General features: G+C 42.3%; 1 protein-coding gene across 14 annotated transcripts; it reads left to right on the top strand.

Moving 5' to 3' along the window:
- The first annotated feature begins 160 nt into the window (after positions 1–160).
- LOC111262766 (uncharacterized) lies at positions 161–20659 on the top strand. 14 transcript variants are annotated; one of them, XM_022837291.2, is made up of 5 exons: positions 10422–10723; positions 11005–11245; positions 15720–16078; positions 17029–17171; positions 18757–19968. In XM_022837291.2, exons 3-5 carry the CDS (start codon positions 15923–15925, stop codon positions 18809–18811), a joined length of 354 nt encoding a protein of 117 aa, XP_022693026.1. In that variant the 5' UTR covers positions 10422–10723; positions 11005–11245; positions 15720–15922; the 3' UTR covers positions 18812–19968. The 14 variants fall into 14 exon arrangements, with proteins under 14 accessions (XP_022693025.1, XP_022693022.1, XP_022693016.1 ...); XM_022837279.2 differs by lacking the exon at positions 18757–19968 and adding an exon at positions 20100–20659 and having other exon boundaries at positions 10437–10648; XM_022837284.2 differs by lacking the exon at positions 18757–19968 and adding an exon at positions 20100–20659 and having other exon boundaries at positions 10437–10723; positions 15845–16078.
- The last annotated feature ends 4068 nt before the right edge of the window (positions 20660–24727 follow it).

The raw sequence follows: 24727 nt of genomic DNA, 5'->3' as shown, positions 1-24727 counted from the left end.
CCACGTAACGTTGGTTGTCAACGTGCAGGTCACTAAATAGTCGCTTGGTCAAGTGACCGGGCTGTTGTGTCTTTTAACGCTCTTGTTGCATACAGGGGTCCTGCTGTGAGGTGAGATTGTTTCTCTCGAGAGACAAAATCATTTAGATCTGTTTTTGTCACCCCGCATCCCCTTCGCTATGCTCTTTTCGCAATGTTGTTCACCATAGCGCTCGCTTATCGCTATGCAGCCAGGCAGGCAGACAGACTAATGCAGCCTGGGAAAGCATGCTTCATGTGTATTTAGGTATTCTGACTGAAAAAGGCCGATTTAGCATTTGGAAACTTCCTGGGTCAGAACAATGTAAGTAGTCAACTTGTCGTGATCAGAACTGCTCGGTAAAGATGGATCAGCTGGCCGATGAGTGTACACCAGTGCTTATAACTCTCATGGCTCATAGTTTGAGCGCTGATTGGATTGCGCTCTCAAGATTGACCTCGAAAATCAACTCGCCTCTGCCCTTCATCTAGCCTAAGCGTGGTCAGCTGGCTCTTTTAAAACATGCGTTTTTTCTTTGTCAGTTTACTGCAGTCAACTGCTACAGTGTCCCATCTACTATAGTTAAAACCGGTAACACCGGATATATATCAGGTCTGAAGGGCCACGCGCGGAAAAACCAAACATCTTCTAATCAATGTATTATATGTTAAAGCGATTATATGTCGATCTTATTTCTATACTCATTTTATTTATATTTGTAACTTTATTGCGGTTGATTTCAAAATAAGCAGACAGACAAGCGGCACGTCCACTGACGGCATTCGCAGAACCGGTGGTGCTTTCCGATCGGGTCATGCGTCCCAAGTGGGTCATTCATTAGATTCAAAAGGGGAAAGTCCGCGTTGTCGAGCGCTGTTCTGTGCCTTGAACACTGTCGTTTCTGTAGTTAGATGCTTGCAATAGTTTTAGAAATTCATCGCCCCGATCTCGTTTGTGAAAGCATGGCACCGTTCGTTCTTTTGACTAGAACGATAGTTCTGCAGAGGTGATGCGCTACTGGATAACAGCCAGCACACTTGTAGAGCCTGTATCGGCACAGCCAATTGAGGAATAAGTGACACGAAAGATTCACTTGACCAGCGACCGACCCACCGACCCATTTGGCTTCCTTATTAAGTAGTAAACGCATTCCGTTACTGTTGCAAAATAAACATTCTAGTAATTAGCTCTGTTAGTCAGCAATTCTTCCCCTTTTAGATGTCTACAATACTTCTAGTTAATTGTTTGTTTAGCAGTTAATACGCCTGTAATTACACTCATCAGAAAAAACAGATTACCGAACTAATCACAAGGAACACCAACCAATTACATCCTCGTGTTTCTATTTTTTTTTTACGCATATGTTAACCCATAACAGGTTCACTCTACGTAGGAAATATGTAGTTCGGTAGATGATGGTCGTTAAAAAAAAAAGACTCGGCCTACTTATAATATTGACGAATTGTTTACGCTTCCCATCGAATAATATGAATGCATTATAGACATAGAAATGGGAATGCATCGTTGTTTTATGTCCCTGTAAAATTATCAGGCTCTCAGATTAGTACCGTTGAGCAGTCCCCTTACCCCGCGCGGTAATCGTACATAGGACGCTCTTTTTTACTTCCACGGGCCAGGCGCCTAGCGGGAGGCAATCGCTATGATTAATATTAACTATTTTTCAGCGGTCGTTGAGACGCAAAATGAGGCAGGGCTTTGCTAGGGCAGATCTTTGGATAGCCGATAGTTCCTCTTTTATTCTGGCTGCCTAGCTCTGTCGAGGCATACGTGTCCTTTTCAGTATCAGAACAAACATCTGATACCCAACGGACAACATAATGACCTAGAGTTTTAGTCCGGTCGCTTTGTTAAAGGTTCTGTGCCTATAGCTGTTGATATATCTGTAGAGTGCTCAAGAGTCCACTATAATAGTGGCAAGCTGTCGTTTAGACATTACGTCTGGCGATAGCCATAGTTGCATTACAAATCTTACTCATTTGACTTGTAGGAGTATTTTCTAGATAAAAGAAAAAGTAAACGTAATACCCGTAATATGACAATTCCCTATTTAGAGTAAATGTACACGTAAAACTGTCATCATTTGAAAGATGTCCAGATGTACAACCAACCAAGCGTATTTGTCTGCACCTCACCAATTCATAACGGAAAACTTTGAATAGTCCAGCGCTAAACATATATTTGGTCTCTAGCGATCTATAATCACGTGTTAATACCACTGTTCTTATTCTTCCTAAGACAATATTACAAGCACAGGGCCCAGACTCACAATGCACACATACGACTTTGCACTGATCCATTTTTAACTGAAGGTTGGCCTATTAAGGCATAAAATAAACCTTTCCAAGCTAACGTTTTTCAATGCAACATGGAAGACTGATCGATACCCGTGAAGAGCGAATTTTGACTCAGCTAATTCGATAGTATCTCTATTTATTGCTAGTACTCTATCGCGCCCATTACGACAATCAACAAATGTTTTTAAGTTATTTGAATTATTGCGTACTTCTCACTCTACGGGGTTATGATACCTGGATTGCTGAAAGCGTGCTTACTTGTCAATCCTTTCATCAAATCAGATCTGCTGGACAGTCAGCGGTGGGTAGGCCGATTCAGTCATTTCCATCCGGTTAGCCGGAAGTTTTTGCACATATCGCCGGACATGGCCTTGCATTGTGAATCCTCGCTGCTGCTATTTCCGGTGTAGAAACTCCTTCTTGCCCGTGCGCCTCTTCCTAACGCAGTCGTGAAGAGAGATCGCGTGGCTGACGCTTCGTCGTCGAGCTCCACTCTCCTAACACAGGTTCGAATTGTCACGCAAATTTTTTGCCGTGCGGAACACCAACATATCGCGCAAGGCCCTCCTGTACATCTGTAGCTGAACACCCTGTTTTTGCAGTCCAGCTTGTTTTCGCCAAGTTTTCGCACCATCTACCACGTGCCGATTCACGCATCAACACGACTTAGAGAGACAAAGGGGTTATCACGTCCGTTTAGCAACGACTGCCCCTATACCAGCGTGAATTCATTCGCCCCGCTTACTTTTGAACAGGTCGAGTTGTTAGGTTTACGTTATAGTTTGTGGACCTACTAGTTGAGATCGTCAAATACTAAGTTTCGCCCCGCGCCGCTTGTACAAAATGTGCAGTTCCATATACATAGATGAAACATGAAGAATTTTTGCTTGTGTGACGTGTTTTTTATTAGATATATCACGACTTTAACATATAAGCACACGTATTTGATTTTGTTTTCGCAAGCAGGATAGCATAGGGCATGTTCGAGTTAAGGCTATTACGTTTGCACATATCTAGTCAGGTTGTTCTAACACCGCCGCCTATATGTGTCCTAATGGACTCAAGGATGAGACTCTGCGAACTACATTTTTCTTCGCTGAGGGCGGCTTTGATATAACGAATAAAAAATATAGTAAATATATTTACACCCTTGAAAAAGTACTTTCACCGTCGAACATGGTTAGATGTGAGCTTGTCAAGTACGAATTAGTGTGAAGCCACTCGTACGAAACGTATTATACAGAAATAAATATTATATAGGCCAAAATCAGAGGCATTTAGGCCTTTAGTGGTTTACACAGACGGACTGACTAAATGTAAATTGCAGGGGAGTGAAAAATACAGGGTGCTTAGATAAAGCGAATGAATGAGGCACCACGTGATGACTGCGGATAAGGATTTAATAAATTTTCGGATGGGCTAAATATGCAGGGAAGTACCAAATGGTTCACGTGAGGTTCGAATGCATTGCATTATGTATAATATAGAATAAATCATAACCGCCAAAGTGATAGTGTGGACTTTCCTAGGATTGAGCGTTAATCCTCTTGACCTTTTCTAACCAGCCGCTCCCCGCCAACTTTAGCGTATGGCATTGATTTTATAGGAAGCATTCGCTATCGTTCCTACATTACCTAAATAATAACATTTCTCACTATCTAGTATAAAGAGACCTGGTACTTTGGTAATTATATAAGGCAGCCCAAACCGGTAGATATTGCCTTCGGTCGTTAGAAATATCCTCTAATAAAATAAGGTTTCTTGCTTCTAAAGCACATTGCACATAGTAGGCCCAGCTTTAGACCCTATACGAGAACCACACGCATTTGCTCGATCCATGTAGAAACAAAGAAAATAATTTGAGCTATTGGATAAATGCATTGGAAACTCTGTATCGACATCCAAAGCCGAGTGTTTAGAATAACAAGGCGGAAAATTTCCTCGTGTTCTTCAAGATGTAGCTGTCACTGATCACTCTTAAATGCTAACCGCGGTGGACGCTTCAACATAGAGAAATCAAACTTTAACTGAAGAAGCACGAATTTTACGCATAAAAAATACATAAATTGTATGATATTCCGTTACAAATGCCCCTAACTACCAGGATCATTACAATAAGCAAAACAGAACATAAAGTCATATTTACAATAGCAATATGTAACAATCACTTATAAGACAATTCACTTGATTCATATCGGTACTGAAGTACGATTTGGTAGCATTAGCGAATGTGTACCTCTTATTAAATATCTGCGTCTTACCAACCTAATCACCAGTCATTGAGTTACCAAGCTGATCTAGAAATGATTTCAACATGCTTTCATGGCTGCCAGTGTAAATCGCAGGTTGTTCTATCACTGGCAACCAGCTGCATATGCGCATAGACGAATTTTTCATAGGGAACGACGCAAGTTTCATACCTTATAGACGACAATCTTTTGATGTGCCTATGACTGTGCGAGTGCGCGTGTGCGAACTCCGCCTAACTGTCCCTCGCATCAGCCCGGTGAGGTCACGGTCGAGATTACGATGGCTTCCACCTTCAGTCCTAGGCAGCCCAGTTTAATCCTACCTATTGGCAGAAGCGGAGAAGTAGCTCTCTTCAGTTGGGTTCTGATCCTCAAAGATCTTATAGTAACTTTTTGGGTTTCATCTTCTAGCCCTGGTTTATGAAGAAACGTCCTCTACCTTCGGTCGCTGCCTTTACTTGAACTGTGCCGCCAATGTTCTGCCCAGGACAAAAGCTAGTGCTCCTGGAGCCGATCACAAGACAGGCGTGACAGATAGTAATAGGCACCGATGACAGGAAAAAGTTACGTAGATAAATAGCACGGATCAAAGATTTACAGGAAGAAGATGGCTGCTGCTGAGGCTCATTGGAATCCGGCTGAGTGCTGTTTTTAACAGTGAGCCACTGCAATGGCGGGTGTGAAAAAACCGAAGCAGCAATTCAAGAACACAACATACTTTTACTAATACGCACTCCTGTGGCTGTGGTCCTCGCGCCGTGTGCTTTGTCTGACGTTAAACGGGTAACTTTTTATTTTTGCCCATTGACTCAGGCTCTACACAACTTTCTGTTGATCCTTTTGGCACTTTGACGTCGCTGCTAATCAACTTATTCATAATCTGTACGGCGATGCTAACGATGACACTTGATGCGCCAGGTGACGTACCCGTAGATCGTTTTGACTGAGCAAAGCTGCCAAGTCATCGACGTAGCGTTGTTTGTTGACCATCTGGATGCTGCCCTAACTGTGACGCTTCCGACAGTCGTAATGTTTCCTGGGGCAACTGAAAGACGTCGGAGGCTGGTGCTTCTAGTGCTGGATTGTTAGCGAATTGAGTACAACCGCACGCTGCCTACTACAACCGCGATTTTCTCGTAATGCGATTCGTACTAGGATTTATCCGATCACTGTTTTCAACAAAAACCATTCGTCTGCCTGGATACGCTACACAGAAAGCAGCTGTGGCAGTGGTCTACCCAATTTCCGCAAACTGTTTTTGCATATCCTGGCACCATTGTCATATAAACGCATAAACAGGAAGCAAGCGGGACGATCTTCATAGAAAGTGGCGCATAATTGAGGGACAGTCGAGACAAAGATTCGTTTTGTCTCGAGTTGCGTTATACTAATGGGCAGCCTCAACAGAGAAGACATAGCGAACATGCGCTAGCCGGCGCCATTAGTGCAGGTTACTAAGCACAAGTGCCACATGTTTTAAGCAGAAAACAAATAACGAGAAAAAGGGATGTTATGTATTTGTATTAGCTACGTGGCCTGCGATAATATAGGAACAAAGACCGAAAAGAAAGACGCAGATCATTAATACGGATCCTCTGCAAGAGACCTGATATACACTGTTCCGTTATGCGTATTCTTTTGCTTGAATTACGTGACTGATGCCTTTCTGCGTTGATATAAACAACTCCTACAATCAGTGACTGCAACTCGTCTCCCAGAAACAGCAGCAGATTGACGGAACCTATTTTTCTTTGTTCTCCTAAAAAACAAATCAACCTGCCTGCTATTACGATGCCAACCTCTATGTTAGCCTGAGTTGCAACGAAGCTGCAGTACTTTTTCTTTACGATTACTTGCTGCTTTAAATGAAAGAAGACGGGTTAGACGGGTAGCGTAAGGAGGAAGAAGTATAGCGCAGACGCCTTGGGACAACATCATGGAAGAGCAAAGCTCTCCGCTATAATTGCGGGAGTGCTGTTTATGCCACGGTTACAGCGGCTTGTTCATATGGCTTGTATTAAGCAAAGAGTGAGAAAGAATCTTGCAAGAGAACTAAAGGCAGCAAAATTAAGGACTCACTTCTAACGCAACTGGTCTTAGGGATTATGCGAAGACAGTAGAAACAGTTCATACAAGTCGGTATAGACGACGGACCCAGTGAGGCTAAAACAGTCCATAAATTTCAGCAAGGCGACGGCGGGTAGACAAAAGTTGAGGCGGAGGTCATCAGCTTTCGTAAGACGATCGATAATAAGCGAGAAGAAGCCTTGATATTTTTAATACTTTAGATTATCTATGTTTGCAGCAGAAAAGTCAAACCCCTCTCGCCAATGTAGCCACACGAGCAAAGGATAATTGGAAGATCTACGCACTCTTTTAGAGAGGGTCGCGAAGTCACAGAGCTGGAACAATTTTTCGTCGTCCAGAGGAAGCTCAATGCAGTCCCGAAGATATAGAAGCTTCGCCGAACCAATTGCAGGAGTAAAGCTTTAGCGAAATGACTGACAACCTCTACATGATTGCAACCAACTTTGGCCGCGTGTGGCCACTTCGTAAATTTCTTAATCTGTAGGGGGTTATGAACAGATACGCTAAGCAGATGGATAGTGTTGAATGAGGTTGACGCCCTGAGCAATCACTATTATATCAAGCGCAGAGGAAAAAGAGAAAATCGATCTTGTACCACCTCCAAGAATGAGGTTCTAGGGTGAAGAAGCCGCAGCAAGGGCGATTCAGCATTACACTGGACAAAGGGAATGTGCAATAGACGCAGATAGCCTGTAGACTGTTCTAGAAGATACGTTCCAAAGGGCTACCGTGCATGCTAAAGGTAGGGATCAGATGATACAAAGTACTGGTGGAACCAAGCAATAGAAGAAGTACGGTCCGGATGTCACGAAGCTAAGCAGTGGCCCAAAAGACCGAGCGCAGCTGGAAGAGAGCTGGAGCTTGTGGTAGTAGCTGAGGGGCATAGATCTCAAAAAGTAACGAAGAATGACGGCAGAATCTCTCGGGACAGCCGCAAAGACACCATCTAAGGTAAACCGTACGAACTAAGCCACGAGAACAGGCGTGCCGAAAAAAAAGAAAAATATTATTAGAGGACTCTGCCCTCAACAATTTTCTTTTGCCAAAACAGTCTACAAGATTAGCCGAACGCAAGAAGAGAGGATTACTAAGGTGACGACAGACAAGATCGACGAGAAGAACTTAAATTAAAAAAGACTACAAACGGAGCGCTGTTAACGGCAACAAAGGTACTTCTCAAAATGTTTTTTGTGTTGGTTGCCAAGGTGTTTACGAAGCTTCCTTGATATGGTACTTTCTCTGCCACCTAGGAAAAAAACTTTGGCAGTTTTCTTTCCAAAGACCAGGAAGACCGTTACATCTACCTACTTATATAATTAATTAAAAAAAATTGAGGTAGTCATAGGAAGCATTGAGACGACTAAAGAGAACAGTTTACGCTCGGATTCGGAAAAATAGCGGATATTACAGGGGGTAAAATTAGCAAGCAAGCCTCGTACAGATGCAAGAGTTCTGTTTTTGATGATGATGTTGGATGCTTAGAATGCGCTCAACAGCTTGCTAGAGAAAACGATGCTTAGACGCCTGAGGAAAAACGCCCCAAAATGCCTCATCAGGATAATCTCCGGATACCCTGAAATATGTCGTTAACAAGAGGACAATATTCCCCATAGTTGCAGCATTCTTCAAGGTTTTATACTTGGTCCCCTGCTGCAGAATTTTCATGTAGCGAAGTCCTTCGTCTGAATTTATAGCATTTGCTAATGATCTCCCGGTCACTGTGCAGGCGACAAAGTAAGACGAGTCGCGACAAGCGAGGTACTGCCTAAGATTTTCCTATGAATGGACTCAAACTGGCCTTAGTCAGGCCTGCGGCTTAAGCGGAGAAAAAAGTCTTATCTAAGCATTTCCATCAGGCTGAATGGCCAAATTAATTAAGTGCTTAGGAGTTTACCTAGATCAAACAGTAAAAGACACCCCTTATGCAGAAAAGGCTTTCAAGGCAACAGAGACAGCGGTTGAAATCAGGAAATTGGTACCGAACATTTACAGACTCATGGAAGGGAAATGAAGACTGTTAACGTCGGTCAAGGAGTCCACTGCTCTCCTTGGAGCAGCGATTTGGAGTATCCCGCCGTCTTCTGTTCAGACCCGTCTCCGTAAGGTTTAACGGACTCTAGCTCTCAATGTAGTGCAGACGTACAAAACTGCTAGCTGGGAAGCATCTTTGGTGCTAGCTTTTGAGGGCACAAGGCCCATAAGCGAAGGCTGAGCTGGGCAAAGCCAGAAAAGGAAGCGAGGGAAACTATTATAAATGCCTGGCGAGCGGGTGATACGCCACCCCACGTAAAGCAGAAGATGTTAAAATCAAAGACAACATCCTTGTAATTAAAACCTGCATTGAACGAGCGGAAGATGAAGCTACTTACCATCTCATTCGGTCCTCACAGGGCACGTGGTTTTCCAATCCTACCTGCAGAGGATGGGCAAGATACATTCAGACCGGTATGTCCACTGCGGCTTACGTCGGCTGGCTGGACGACAAATTGCACACAGAGCGCCGCTTAACACACAGCCGGAGAGGAAGTCACTAATTTCAAAGTCAAAAGAGCATTAGCAGTAGGAATTAAATCTTTTAAGTCCAGGGAGCAACGGAGGCAAGGCAAGGTTCTAGTCGGGCGCACTTTCAACAAGAATTAACTTAGGAAAGAAAGTTTGGCTAAATTCAATGACGAAGAAGGGGAAGTTTTTGTGGAGAGATCAGAGGCGCAATTCTGCCTTCCGGCAAGCATCTGGATGGTCACGTGATGGGGGCTCACCTACGGTTATTCCGGCTCGGTGGCATCTATACTACCTCTCTATATTCATACTATTAAACGAATATTCGAGCTAGTACAGAGTGAAACATAGGCGAGGAATTTACAACTAATTGGTGACGATCTTAGAAAAACCAGGTCTCGCTATCGTGGCCGGGTTCCACACTCGGCCCCCATTAGGTAGCTGGCACATAAATCTCATTGCGCTAATCCTTCATAAAAAACGAAGTAGTCTTCGTGCTACACATGTATGCATCTCCATACGAATTCGGGGTACAAAGTGTGTGAGATTGCTTACGGGACCTTCAACTGTTTAAGATTGCCACTGCAGTGCTGTCTTAATGTTGACATCGCGAGTAAGAAAGAAAGCCCGAATCTTATCTCGCTCGGTATGCACTAAAAGCATCTTGTAAAAAGCTCTAACCAACCGAACTTGGTGGCCCTATGACCTCTTGTTGTAACCGTTTAAGTAAGTGCAATTACATGTAAAAGAGAATGTTTCCGGTAAAGCACATACGCTAGTCTATTGCGCTGGGTCTTAGCTTACCACCCATTGCGCTCGTACACACGATTTCAATGAAATATCGCTATAGTCGTTGACAGCTGCGTAAAGCGGTATCTCTTGGCGTTTATATAGCAGAGAGTTGCGCCTAGTACTGAAACTGTTAAGGTCTATCGGAATAGATGCCGTCATATCCGAATTAATGTTAAAATGGCTCACGCATCTCGTTACAGATCAGATATCTAATTCCGTGTGGCTGTACATTTGCTGATAGCAAGTTAAAATGCAAATAACGTCAAGAATGGGGAGCGTATGAAGTATACCTCGATGCGTTACCGATACTAGATTGACTAGGAGGCGTCTCTTAAAAGCATTTTCAATACTTGGCATACTGAGACTTCTTATTTCCCCCTCACCGGCAACACCAACAGAAGTACGGGTTTGCTTCTCTAAGTGGTAGATATCGATGTGTTGTACATTCAAAGTGGTATAGTCGTCGCCCTCGCCGGCTGAACGGCCACTTCTAGATTCGTTTGGGTCTCCACCACCGCCGCCTCCCTCTTAATGGTAGCCAGACCCACCCTGCCGCTATGGGTTTGTAACATGCCCAGCAGCAGCCGTTCGCCATCAAGTGAAGTGTACTTCTAGCGAAACGGCGCAACAAACACGCCATTAGACACTTGTTCCGCGCCTGCCAGCTAGATACTGAGTTACTCTGAGGTTAGTTCATGCAGCTATTATTACCTTAAGCCATTTAGTGTCGGTGTGTTTTGGAAGTAATCTACGAAGAGTGTGGTAAGTCTGTAAAAAACAAAAAAGCCTGATTAAGTTATGTGTAGTAAACGCAGTGTGATCCATATTTTGTATCGCTGCCCAGATCATTTTGAATACATCGAACGAGCTGTAAAAATAAGACGGAGTGGAAATAATTTTTCCGACGTTCTGTGCGACCACTAGTAGCACTACCACGCTACTATGTATTATATGCTAAGTGACCCACTTTGCTAAATGCTACATCAATGTATGCCTAGAAAAGTAACAGACGAGACGATACACTGTCGATTTGTTTATCACAGAGTTAGGCATACTTGCGGAGGCTCCTCGCTTAGCAACCCGCCTTCAGGTTCCAAGAGCATAGCGAAAACATCAAAAAACTCGTACAAACATTCGCCGTGTTTGTCTGCTGGCACGAACTCGTTTTTGAACGCTATGGATGCTATGAGATTGTGTCCCTAAGGTACAAGATCGAGTTCTTGTTGTTGTGTTGGGTCGAAGCGACTTAGGAGCGTAGCGTTTGCGCGAGCGATCAGACTAACGGTGAGCCAATTAATTATGGTCTTCGTCTTTCATTCTCCTTGTCCTTAATGCCGCATTTTTGTACTACAGAACTTCATATAGTTATAACGTATGGGAAACTCATTTCTCAGACGTATGTTGTGAATAATACCCAGAATCAACTCTGTGATATAAGCAAGCTTCAATAAATGAGAGGTACACATTGTAAGACAGTTTATACACGTGCTCGTATCGAGAGTTACGTAGACAACTAGAACGCCTGGCTGATGGACTAATATAAATTACAAGCTTTTACAAAACCAAAAAATGTACTATCTCTACTCGAGGTTCTGCTTCCTATAACTGGACCAATGCGCTTCACTGTACTTTTAGCAATTTCCTAGCATGATCAATCGAATGGGTATTGAATTCTTGCTAGTTGTTTCGCCTTTCAAGCTCTAAACAATGCTTGATAAACACCTCTGTTTTGCCCGGTTAGAATACGATGTACCAACTAACAAGAAACGCAACAAAAAAAAGGGTACACACCCATAAATATATAGAGTACTGTGGTCTTAGTAAAAATCTAACAGTGTATACCTATGCAAGTGTCTTTTAATCAGAAACTCGATGATTTTTGTACTAGTTGAATTAGTTCATTTATATGAACTAACGTTTTCCAGAGCTAGGCATCTGGTCGCAGATGGCAATATTTTACCCTAGCTTCAGGCTGACCGTTTAGAAAGAGCCTTCCATAGATGCAGACGCTTCGTAACCTTCATCTGCGAAAGAGCAACGATTAGGTAGGTATACGGTGTGCTTCAACGCAGTGGTCTGTATATGTTTCTTTTGACTGGGGGCAGAAGCTAGGGTTTTTGAAGGCGGCACGCCGCAGCTGTTAGCGTCAAGTAGGGCTGCGGGGGCCTGGAAACGGAATGAGGTTAGGCTTGGGTCGCCCGTTCGCTTATGGCGCCTGTTCGCTGGCCTGTGCCGTTGAAATGACAGTTATCCTCTGTGGCGCACCAAATTATTTTACTTTCGGCTGTCGGTTCTACCCTTAAACTGACAAATCGTCTGTTAGCCTCTGCCGGTGCAGACGTAATAAGGCATCGCCCGATGCTGAGTCACTCTGTAAGGCCACAGCAGCCACGGCGTTAACCGCTGTGGCTGCTATGGCTTGCTTATGACATTCCGCCCCTTGCACGGCGATGGCTTGACAACTTACTTGTCCAGAGATAGACTAAAGCTCGATTAGAGTTTAAGCGCTGGGCTGGCAATTTCATTCAAGCTACGTCGAACGCAGGATAATTAGGGATACATGATATTTAGCTTTTGGCCGACGCTAGAATGGCATAGCATGACGGCATAACGACATGTTGTGGAGGCAAAATTGTTATCAATTCTGTAATGAGAACGCAGCGCTAATGTCGGTGTAGTCACGTTTATTTTCTCATTGTATATTAACAAAATTCTATTACTTGTAAATTGTATAGTTATGCAGTAAAATGTGCAGATGAGGTTGCGAATATGTCTTGCTGTGATTTATACAGGTAACTTTCGTATGATAATTATATATTTCCTTAGTTATTAAGGGGTAGCGGCTCCCATCTGTAAAACATAAGCCTTTATAGGTCAGTCTAGCCGACCTCGTCGGCTTGCTTCTACGATACGATCCGTTGTTCCGCCTTTATTTTGTCATCACACGTACTCAAGACTTCGTGTAACTTGAATCAAGGTCTCATTCGATCGTGTTGTTTGGCTCGTTTGTATACCGTCATACTTGTGAGCAACAATCAATAGCCTCGCTCCCGCACTGAAACGCACATTGAGCGACACTACAAACATCAACCAGGCGCAGAAGCATTGTGTGCTTTTTCCGTTTGCCCACTGGCCGGAACTAAGTGAGTGGGAACCAACATTCACACCGCTGCGCGTGACCTTCAGGGGCCGTAAACGCGTATCGTACGAGCCATTGCTTTAGCCGACAACAGGTACGAGCCTGTCGCACAGGTCGTCGATGAGAAACATGCGTATCTCAACAAACGATTCGGCTCTTCCGTTTTCATAGAGGAAGAAAGCTAGGACAATAGTATTTCGTTGGAACGAGAGACAAGTTTACAGATAGAGATATTGAGTTTAAAGGTTTTTTCAGCTTTTGACCTTCAATAACCTAAGCTACCTAATGTTTCTGTCTGTCCAAGCATCAGCAATCACTGTTTGAGACGAAGCACTGAGACATCGGGTCGATTTACATCTGCCTGTATCATTACGACATCGAGCTCTCTAGTGACTTTATTGCAATGATACAGACTGCAAACGTCCAGGTTCGTTAGCTTTACTCAAAAGTTGGAGATATTCCACGGTCTCGGTAGAGGATAGTGAGAGATCGCTACAATGACAGAGCGCTTCCCGAAAGAGACGCCATTCACTGTCGCTGCCTGTACTGAACCTTGCTTTAAATAAATCGCTGCTTCTGATCTTGTTATACAATGCGTCATTCGAATATATATGTCATATATCTCGTTTCCGTATCTCGGTCAGGCCATATTAAAAGCGAAATTGGCCTTTTTTTCTTTATAGCAAAACCACTATATACATTAATATACCATCTGCACAAAATGCGCATACGGAGCAGTTTGGTGTCACTTCAAAAGTGAGCAGATTAATGAAACGGCTTTCTTTACGTATTATTTCATAGTTTGTATTGTGCACTAATAACGTGTTGAATAATGTAGAACAAACGAACCTGAAAAAACGGTAATTTTACTTCAACAACGTGTAAAATCGTCTGGGTACTGCTGCATTAATGGTTCGCTTTAGACACCATAACATGTCGACCCTTCTTCCACTTGACGATCGAAAAGACGCAGGCCTTTGTCAACTTTCGTGCGGATTTTTCATGCTTGGCTTGGATCGCCGAGCATGCTCTTATCTCAATGTCACCATTACCACCGATATGTGTGTCAAAATTCTTGGATCCAAACCTGAACAGATATTTCAGTGGAGCAACATCATAGCGAAAACGGAATCTGTTCATCTGACCCTTTTTCTCAATTTCCGATACGTCGCTAATGTGAAACTTCAACAATTTTCTATTGCGCTTTCCACCAAAATTAGACCTAGGTATCGGCCTTTCATATGTATCGCCTTCCGTCATATTCCTGTCCCTACTTTCGATATGTTTGCGTGTACGTAGAGCGAGATATTACACCGGACGGTAGGTACTGCTCCGCTATTGTTCATTATTTCACACTGCTTATTTTTGCCATTTGTGGATAGTCGTACGCGGTGGAAGGCCCTCTCTTTGTTCCACAAGGCAGCTGGTCAGATCATATAGCTTGCTCCTGATTTTGCCAGCAGTAACTTACGGCATTCTGGTTTAACAAAGTACGTTCTACCACTCGAAGATGCCATTTTTGACACTGATCCTCTCAGTTCTAAGGCACATGCTACAACCATCCTAAATTACCTGGACAGCGCTTTAGGGTTGGCTTACAATGAAAAATAAGTAGCAAAAATTGTAATCTTCACTGTCGACAGATCCGTCGGTGGTCGAGGTCGAAGTCAACGTAAATTTGCTCACCTGAAAAATGGTGTCAATAATTTTTTCAGCAAAGAACGAGCTTTTTAACAGTATGTTTTTAAACACATTTGATTATACTGAGCAGGAATATAAGAAGGAAAAACAGTGAGCACCTGTCTCGACCTTACAAATCATTCAAAAGCAACGATCACCAGGTAATAGGAAGTATCTTCACAGCAGAAAATCACACTGGGTAGGAAGGCGTATGCCTGTTCGCTAAGTTGTATCTTCATTATTCTCAGATCCCGTTGGTTACCATGGTGATGACTAACTATCTACATTACACATATGTTCAGAGCACCATACGTGACAATATATGTAGTAAATCATATCAAATCCAATGAACTGACATACTTCGTTCGAAACGGATTTAAAAATTATTATTTGAATATCGAAAAAATAAAAAGTACCCTTTTATTTTATTATTAAGGATATTATTATATTAAGGGTACCGGCCATGAAAGTTAACAATTTAGACCTCGGTACAGCGTTGGTTACTATGAGCAGCATCATAATAGTATTGGTAAATACTGTTCTTCAAATCAACGAGTTTGGTACAGACTATCGTATACTTTTTTTCATTTTATCTACGCCCATTTCTCTGTATGTCGTTAAATGCCCGCTAGGAAATAGCTCTACTTGTGACACTGCTAGATATTAAATGGCTCAAAGTTATCTCAGAACTACTCAACCCATAAAAAACCCAAAAATAACCACTCATACAGTATCCCTTATTTCTATAAGCGTCGTATGCCGTACAGCTCTTCTCGAAGAATACAAAATTGGCAATGAAAATATTGTTCCTAGATTCTTTTATATTAGACAATCGAACGACGATCTCTTTTCTCCTATATTATAAATGCTTTAGATAACTAAAACCCGTATATTTGATATATTCTTTTTTATTGTTTTTATGTTTGTCCCTTAACCAAGATGTAGAAGGACAATTGCGAAGACAATGATATATATATAACCGATTTGGGACATTATCTTTCATCACTTCAGTCTTCTCGTCTTCAATTCAAGACTGTATGCTTGTTTCTATCGTCCTGAGCTAGCCAATACTCCAACTCTTAAAGGAACAAAAAACAGCCAATTATTAACGTCAGCCTCGTGTAGGGATAACAAAGAACAGAATGGCCGCAAAACGTGTACGCCCAGAGGGTTATTTTATTCCACGGATCTACCAACCTAACGTCGATTACGAGGAACGCCTTGTAAGTCCCTCGATTGCCGATATTGAGCGTCGCCAAGGAACCGTCTATCTTGTATCGTCCCTTGTAGAAGAAAGGGTATGTATCAGATATATAAACTAGATTTGGGGTTATGAAGCTCAAATTTGATTCAAGATGAACCCACAAATATTATAAAATAGAATCATAATTCATAAGATAGCTGGATTTACATAAGAGGACCCAAAGTAATACACAACATTGATCAATTCTGAAATACCAATTGACAGCGTTCGATGTTTCTAAACAATCGTCTATTGGGAATTATGAATTATTATTGAATGAATAGTTACGGTGATACTCCGATAACATGCCTTCCATCAGTTCACTTCACTGTTAAGGACCTCAGCGCCCATAAATGATGGCTATGGTAACAATAGTCGACAACCTTTGACCGTCAGCCGAAAGGAATCGATTTACATTTACACTAATACAAATAACAGAGGCGAACATTATTTACTTTTTTTACATTTTGTTCGGCTACTATTTTTGTATAGCACTCATTGCAAACTGGCTTTTTCTACACACAAAGCTTTGATACGCTTCGAATCACTTGAAGACCGCATATTGAGTTGACAACTTCCTGTTGGTTTGCAAAGTGGCCCGCACTGAATCTGAATATCTGAAAATAAATTGCTTGTCACTACTCCTGACAGATTAGCGTTATCGGATGAAACGTCCCATGTGATAAAAGCCCTTGACTTAACTTTTTCAAAGTTTAGACCGTCGTTTGATACCAGCGTTCGTCGAGGTACGGTATTCGTACTTTCAAAAGCTGCTTACTTAACACAGCAGAACCCACTTTCGACTATAGACGTGTAACTCACCCTGTGCTCCACTTATATACTACCGTTGAACTTAAATGTTACCAATACTACAAATGAACCGAGCTTTCTGCGCGGTATCCTCATTAGTACAATGTTTAAATACAACGTAAGTTTCTAAACTTGCGCACAGTGGATATCCAAGCCGTAATCGACAATCACATGTCTTCATTTCGTTCTCTGCAGGAACCGTTCCGTGGCGGTATTGGCCAATACGATCGACTTAGTGAGCAAATCTCGCAGCGTCAGTTGCGTGGACGGATGGAGGCGCGCGCCCAAGAACACGACCGAGTAATGCGTAGTGCCTTCGACGCCGCCGATTTTCAAAGGTGACTTATGTCCTATCAATAAATGCCAGTAATGTCATTGGAGACTGTGCTAGTACTGGGATACTAGCGTACCTTGTATTGATATCATTTAGGAGTTCGTTTCTCTATCTGCATTATCTCGCTGCGAAGAAACTGCGCAGTTGCTAGTTATTTTTGAAACACCAGGTAAAGTAAGCAACGATCCGCTCTTTTTGCCTGGGCGAGAACTGCTCCTAACCTGGTCACACTGCCATCTGTAACCTCGACTCCAGATCCTGCCGAAAGTGGCACAGGACGTACTTCTTTTGCTATGTTCGATTGCAACAGCCCACTGGTTTCGTCATGGTCGGCGTTTCAGAACAAGTCCTTTGTGTTGGCCACGGCGCAGCACAAGCTGATGATACGCGCGCGTGAATCTCGTATGAACGGTCGGCAAGCATAGGTTGAGCTCAAGCTAGCGGATGCCGGAGTAAACAGGGCTTCCACTAATAAAATTTTGTCTGATTTCGGGAAAATACTGGTGGCCGAGATCTTCTTTTTTTCGTCTTTCCACAGGCTGGTAGGTCGGCGACCCGCCAGAGATGAGTTATGTGGGCATTCAAGTCAGGGGAGTAAAGTATTACATCCTCGAGGTGGATGAGAGTCATTTCGTATTTTAAAGGCCCAACATCGCGGGTGGGTTAGCGAGTCCGAACAGCATCTGTTTAGACTGGTAGAGCCCCGACAATGCAAAGCGCCGTCTGTCGTCTGCTGATCTGCCAATATCAGCTGATAATGTTTAGGGTGTTAAGTAATCAACACCAGTGAAGGCACTGACGACGTAATCGACGCGGGTATATTCACTTCGCGGTAGAGCTCAGCGTGCGGTAGTCGACGTACGCAAAAATGTATTGTCATAGTATCGCCAATACTACTGGAGAAGTTCACGTGTTGAATGAGGGCTCGACGGTGTCGTTGCACAGCATACAACTTCATTATTACCTGCCTCTGCGCGAATGGGATTCACCATGGCTGGGGGTGAATCGGAGGTAAATTGCTGGTTGGATCGTCTGCTGTATAAGACTGGTATGGGTGAGTCTGTCTGACTGCTGTAAGATATAGCCGTATTAGGCTTACAGTGTTAATACTGCCTTTTTTGCGCTGTTTTATTACGTGGCTTACGTTTAGCTCGACGGTCGGATCCCTTACTTACACTTACCCTTACCTGACACTAGCCCAGTTGTATGGAGGTGCATACGAATCCCTTGGAGAACAATTTGAGACCCCGTCCACCTGCAATACAGCGTTAGCGTGGTTTGTTCCAGTAGCTCTATAGTAGTAACTATACGTCGGATAACTGCCTTTTCCCTCAAAAACAGCTTGTCTGAAACCCGTTCCTCCGCAAGCTTGTTGGCTATGAAAAAAGGCTCCTCCGGTTCATTGTCAAACACGAATGGGTCATCGGCGGCCCCGTTTGTTGAGCCGATTCTACGGCAACAAGGCTTCAGGCTTTGCTTGGTCTCCTCGCAATTTAAGCATCTCCGGCCGGGTGTTTATCGAGCCCTCACCCTGTTAAGTCGCGGTTGTGACGACTCACGCATTCAAACATTTCTTTGTTCTATTCCAGAGAATTTGGCGCGCAAGTTGCCGTCGAAGGTCCGGTGAAGGCCTCGAAGGCGTAAGGTAGCTCCCCTATCGATCTATCAGGAACGTTCTTCCAGTATAAAAAAAAACTTGCCCGCGGGCATAGGCGTACCGGGCTCACTTCTAAGAATCTCTACAGCCTTGGCGATAGGATTGCCTCAAACGCCACGTTTCATCTACCGTTCTAAACTATGGCCTAGTCGGGACGATATCCTAAGGAGCCAGTAGAGAAGCCAACGGACTTCAAGCAAATCGACTCCATTTGCCAGGCCCCGTGTGGTTCAGCTGCGGCAAATCGAATAGGAGGACTGGCAGTAGAGCAATTTTCATGATATCCCTGGACAGGCGAGAGACGGGAGTCTCAACCGTAAAACGCGCATCCGATGAGTCTATATCGTCTGCGTTCAGGCACCTTTCACTAAGGTTTCAAGTTTTACGTCCGGTATCGCCATTGGACATTCATTAGACGGGAGGGCTTTTGACAAGAAACAACATGTGTCTACGCTCTGATTCGATTTCAGACCATCACTAGCATGCTGATTTGTTCCGATCTGACCTTCGTGGTGGTCAATGCCTGACATCGTCGTCTTCTCTGACCCTGGCCTTGTTTGTTGTCCAAGATTCGATCTACTGTTACTTCTACGAAAATGCTGCAAATAACAATACGTGGACAATATCTGGAGATGATGATTTTAAAAATGTCCCCGACGCGCATGCTCACATTATATGTATATATTATTATTTTTATTGATAATACAGTACTAATGCCAGTGACTTGAATTTACTGCAGTTGAATTTGTCTAGCACGTATTTAGAACGACCCTTGTAAAGATGACGAATTTTATTAGCAAAGGCACAGAGCACCTAAAAGCATAGAAGCATATCTTTATGAGAATCTTTGAAACAGATCAGTTGTAAAGTCGTTTGCCCATTTTCTGGATTTTATCCCAGTAAGTTTTTCTTGTGGGGTATCTTAAAGATAGCCTACGTAAGAGGACCTATGGAACTGGAAGATTTAAAAACTGCAACTAAGCAAAAATACGCCGCAGCATCAAATGTTCATAAAGCAATAGACCCTTAGCAGCAATGTATTGACCAGAACGATTATAAATCTGTGCATTTTATATAGAGTCCTTTGCAATGTAAGTATTAATCGAGTGTAAATAAAACTGAAGTTATTATTATTCACAGTGTATATACGTCTCTTTCTAGGATACTCGGTACACATAAACAGCCTTTTTCATATATATAGACTTCATATAGCTGGTTAGTCCTTCGTTTGCAGGTATTCACTCATGGTAAATTTGTTCCGGCTTGCTAAAACAGGATGCAGGTGATGGACGGTTCGTTCTGCAGGCGCTTCATGCCTCCAGTGGAGATGACTAAGAGAGATTTAAAGCATGCGACTCACTTGAAGATGATGGAAAGACGCCGCTTACAAGACGTGCACGACGCCTGGCAAAAAACAAAGGATGAAGAACGTCGAGCGCGTGCACGGAAGTTGTTCCGTCCACTCGAAATTGCGGCCATTCCCGAAGTACCGTATCATAGGGCATACCGGAAGCCTACTCTCTACGATCTTTAAGGACTTCTCAAATGAATCCGGTCAGTGAGGACCAGCTGATGAGGCGTTAGGAAATACGCTGCTATATCGACCAGCGGGGTTATGTAATACAAACATTGAAGATATTAATGTCTTTGGATAATAATACGACTAAACAAAACGACCAAACGGAGGGAGAGACTGCGTTACCATAATACAATAAAATTCAATAACGCAAATAACAGCAGACGCATAGATTAGTGCGGAAAACAAGACTCAACGGTGCTACCATTACAGATCGAAATGACGACGCCTGTAAATAAAGTTCCACCAAATGCCTTTACCTTTGGTCTTTGCTGTCGTATTGCATAGGTGTATAACAGGACGAAAGGCAAAACTACTTGAATAAACAACGAGAAACTTTTCCTCTTGCTGGAAATTTCTAAGAACTATTGGGAATTGTTTACGCTTCAATGTATGATCTGGTCCTTGAAGATACCACAGCAATATTGTGAATTCTATTTACTCCTTGAATTTGTATTTTTCCTGAAAATAGGTAAACTATCGTATTCCTTAAACGTACTCGTACAATCCGATGTCTAAAAAGCACGAAACATTCAAGCATATTTTAATCGAAATAATTTTTAAAGCATTACTTAATTACACTTAACATACACTTTAAATCACTGACTAGTGCTATTTTTTGTAATAAAGCATGTCATCGTGCTGAAATAGATACAAAGACGATTAATAATCCTGAAGTATTTAGCAAACGAGCGTAACAAACTGCTAATTAATGCTAAAAATGTTTGGTTGCGTATCAAAAGGTAAGCTATGGTAAGGTCGCGTCATGGCTACTGTCAGGCGTCCTACTTAACTTAAAGGATTTCTGACGAGCTAGCAAACAGCGGCTATAGGGATTAGCGACTACTTTGGCTGGACTGAGTAATCTTAGAAGTGCAGGCTCTCGTAAACTGGCTTAACTTAGACGTGCAGTGCAAAAGAGGGAAATGTTCACAATATCGCGATCAGTATGTGGTAACGAGATGGATAGCTATTTTCAAGTTGCGTTAAGTTTGTGCCGTCTATCGACACCGTTGGGAGGTGGCTACTAGAGGGACGTAGCCCTGCTAGTCATCCCAAATCTGAGCAATGGCCATCAAAGAGGAGCATATGCAGAGTGAAGGTGAGTTGATGTTCGTAATTCTACCTAGCAAGCATTTTTCGGCCATTGTTCGAGAAGCTTTAGAAACGAGAGTTTCTCTTAAAGCTTGATGATATTAAGCAGCACTACATAATTGAATAGACGATAACCCTGTCCGCCTTTCTCTCTGTATAAATATGAAAAGCTTTATTTCGAATTTCGAGTCCACTCGAAGCTAGATGCATTACGATATTGGATTGATGCAGCTCATTTAGCGGCAAATTTACGTTAGTTTTTCGTGGTTTTTACTTTTCTATAACATATATTTTGGTATAAAACAACAGCATTGATTATTGAAAGGCTCCTTACTCATACAAGTCGTGTAGTGTTTAAAAATAGATTATGTAGTGTCAAAATGTTTCTCATGCTATTGTACAACCAAATACTGTCAGAATAACCTCAATGGTTTAACGTTTGCAACTTAGTAACTTGCGACCGACCGAAGCACCAGTGTGTAACTAGAGTCGAAGATTGTATTGCGTCTTGTTAATTAGCTAGTATTCTACACACGCGGATTGTGTAAGTGTATAAGAATATGTTTTACTAGCATTTTCATCCGAGGAACTTCGGATTTTTCTGAAGAACACTATGAAATTCTAAGAAAGAAGTAGGCCGTCGCATGGCAAACGTGAACCGTTAGCGACGTTCTTGCGCTGCTTCTTTGGCTATAGCATCTTTCAGGATAGAAAATAATTTCCAGATTTCTCTCCGGATTAGTACATCGGTTCAAGCAATACGCGATTTCATTGTACCTATTATCATACCTATCACAAGAATGACTCGATCTAAAACTGTTCGTCTTTGGAAATCAAGCCCTGTCAAAGCGAAGTTTATTCCACCCAACTATCTACCTGCCATTTCCTTATATTCTTACTTTAGGCGTTTTGCTGCTCTGAAACGAACATTTCTCTTTTACAAAAATGGTCGATCCGATTATGCGAGCTCTAGCTTTTCATTGTCTTATTGGCTTTTAATGTGCCTTTTTCTGACAAAGGACACGCTAATGCGTGTGAATTCTTCGACTCTAGGTTCCAAGACATGTTTTTTTGTTAATTATGTTGTTTTTACTTCATTTTCGTAAGTTTCCTACTATCTGATAATGGCTACGGCTTGGGTGGCTAAATCCTTGTTTCAGAAACGGCGACTTTTTGTTCGAGTATCGCGGCACATAAACAGCACCCTAAAGTTCATGGGCCAAGCTTGCACTTCGTGTCTTAAGTTTCTAATGAGAATAGTTACTAAATTAATTAATGTTCGTCTTAGGTGTCCGTGCTGATAACAGTATTTATTTACAAGCATCCCCTAAAGCTCTGCGATTACTAGCGGAAGGCAAAACTGACAGAGAATGTAGCTAGTGATTGCTGGCAGCCTGATAAATTTCAGCTTCTACCTAACCTTTCACTTAAACATTGTTTGAATTAAAGTGGACATTATTTTTGCAGCGGATAGCTAGGGATAGCCAAATTTTCAATAATTAATATAGTACTATAATATCCGAATTTTTTACAGTTTTCCAAATGTAAACGGAGACCTACAGCATTAAATACTTTTCCTCTATGTGCACTCCTGTCAGCCAATAAGTAAGAATGATTCCCAATTGGTCTGATCATTCTCAGCCGTAATTCCTTTGATAGGTTTGCTATGTGAGAATAACTTATATAAAACTGCAGCGTTCAAATGTATTTACGTTTTCTTTGCAATTATCTACATTATATCTTCGCTGGCGGGTAGACAGGTTCACCAATTTTATTTAGAAGCTGATAATACTCTAACTACAAGTAGGCCAACAAACTACTAATACACCAAATAGGGACTGCTGATCTCACCCGAACTCCGACAGTCAGCATGTCGCTCAGAGTTCCGAAACATTGGACCTTTCTGCTGATACATGAAAATGGCCCTGGTCTCTTCTAACGAAACGTGCAATTTTCTTCAAAAATGCCCTTCTCAATATCTTAGAGGTCATTGTTAGTCGTACGGCGGGTCATGAAGCACAAACGTTCCGTCTTAATCGTGCATACAACTACCAAGGACTCAAATATGTGGTATATCTCAACGACAATTAGCGTTAATTTTTTTCAAAAAGTTTAAAAATTTAGCGAAAGAACAACATATTTGTTTTTTTTTTTCAGTCAGTCCATTTTCGCGCTGCATTAGAATCTAATTCTACAAATGTAGCTTGGATATGAATAAATGTTAAGCTCGCGAATAGCAACGATCGTAGGTACATTCTCGCCCACGAAGAAAAAAATTTTACTATATGAGTTTATTAATGACATACGTCAGATAAATACGCGTGCGATAGACTGAAGCCTGTTAGAGCACATCATCTGTGCTTTAAGAAGTTCTAAACTTCTAGCTTGACTTTTAAGTTTAAGTTATTTAACTAGACGACAAGTTGCAACTATATAAGTGATTTTTTAAGTGTATCCTAAGCCTTTCGCTAAGGCATTAGTCTTGTTGTGAAGGGATCAGCAGCAAAGACAATACTCTCTTAATTACGATTCATACATAGTTACGACTAGTGAAAAGGCTTGGCCTGAAGCTTATCAAGTCTATATAAGTCCCTAGAACCTGTACATGGATCAAGTAGTACAATGATGGTGCAAATTCACTTACGGATCTCGGACATCACAGATACACAGTTGTCACTCTTATTGCTTTAAGCAATAGTGTCGTGAATCGCACGTTTTTAGAGCGAATAAAATCATATTTCGGTGTTGTGTATTACGGTAAAGATTGTTATCAGCTTGCTGAGATGGATCTGACCGTCTAATTGCATTTATTGAACCCGGTTAATTTGTATAGGGAACCATTTTGTGAACGCTCCAATTATAGCACCGAAGTCCATGATCGAGTAAGTGGTTCTCGGACGGTCAAAACAGTAGCCAGCGACAGTCGCTATTTGTTCAAGCATGACGGGTTATTACCGTTCAACTGCCTTCTAAACGACGAAATGAAAATTAGCTTTGGCGGAACAAGACCTCCCGTGGAGGCTGAGCTCTAGGCTCGGCCTGCGTAAGCAATATAGCTCAAATCCTCTTACAAAAAGCTGAACAGCAAAAGTCTTTCAAATATAACAGAAGCTTTTCTTTTTTTTTTAATTAATAAAACTTCTTCGCTTCCATTGCGTTTTACTTCTTTTCTTCAAATACTATTCTTAAACCATGTATTGTAAAATCTGAGTCAGTCACCTATTTTCTTCAA

This window comes from Varroa jacobsoni, unplaced genomic scaffold (assembly GCF_002532875.2).
Source record: "Varroa jacobsoni isolate VJ856 unplaced genomic scaffold, vjacob_1.0 scaffold_700, whole genome shotgun sequence".
NCBI classification, from domain to species: domain Eukaryota; kingdom Metazoa; phylum Arthropoda; class Arachnida; order Mesostigmata; family Varroidae; genus Varroa; species Varroa jacobsoni.
This window is presented reverse-complemented; position numbering and strand designations above follow the sequence as displayed.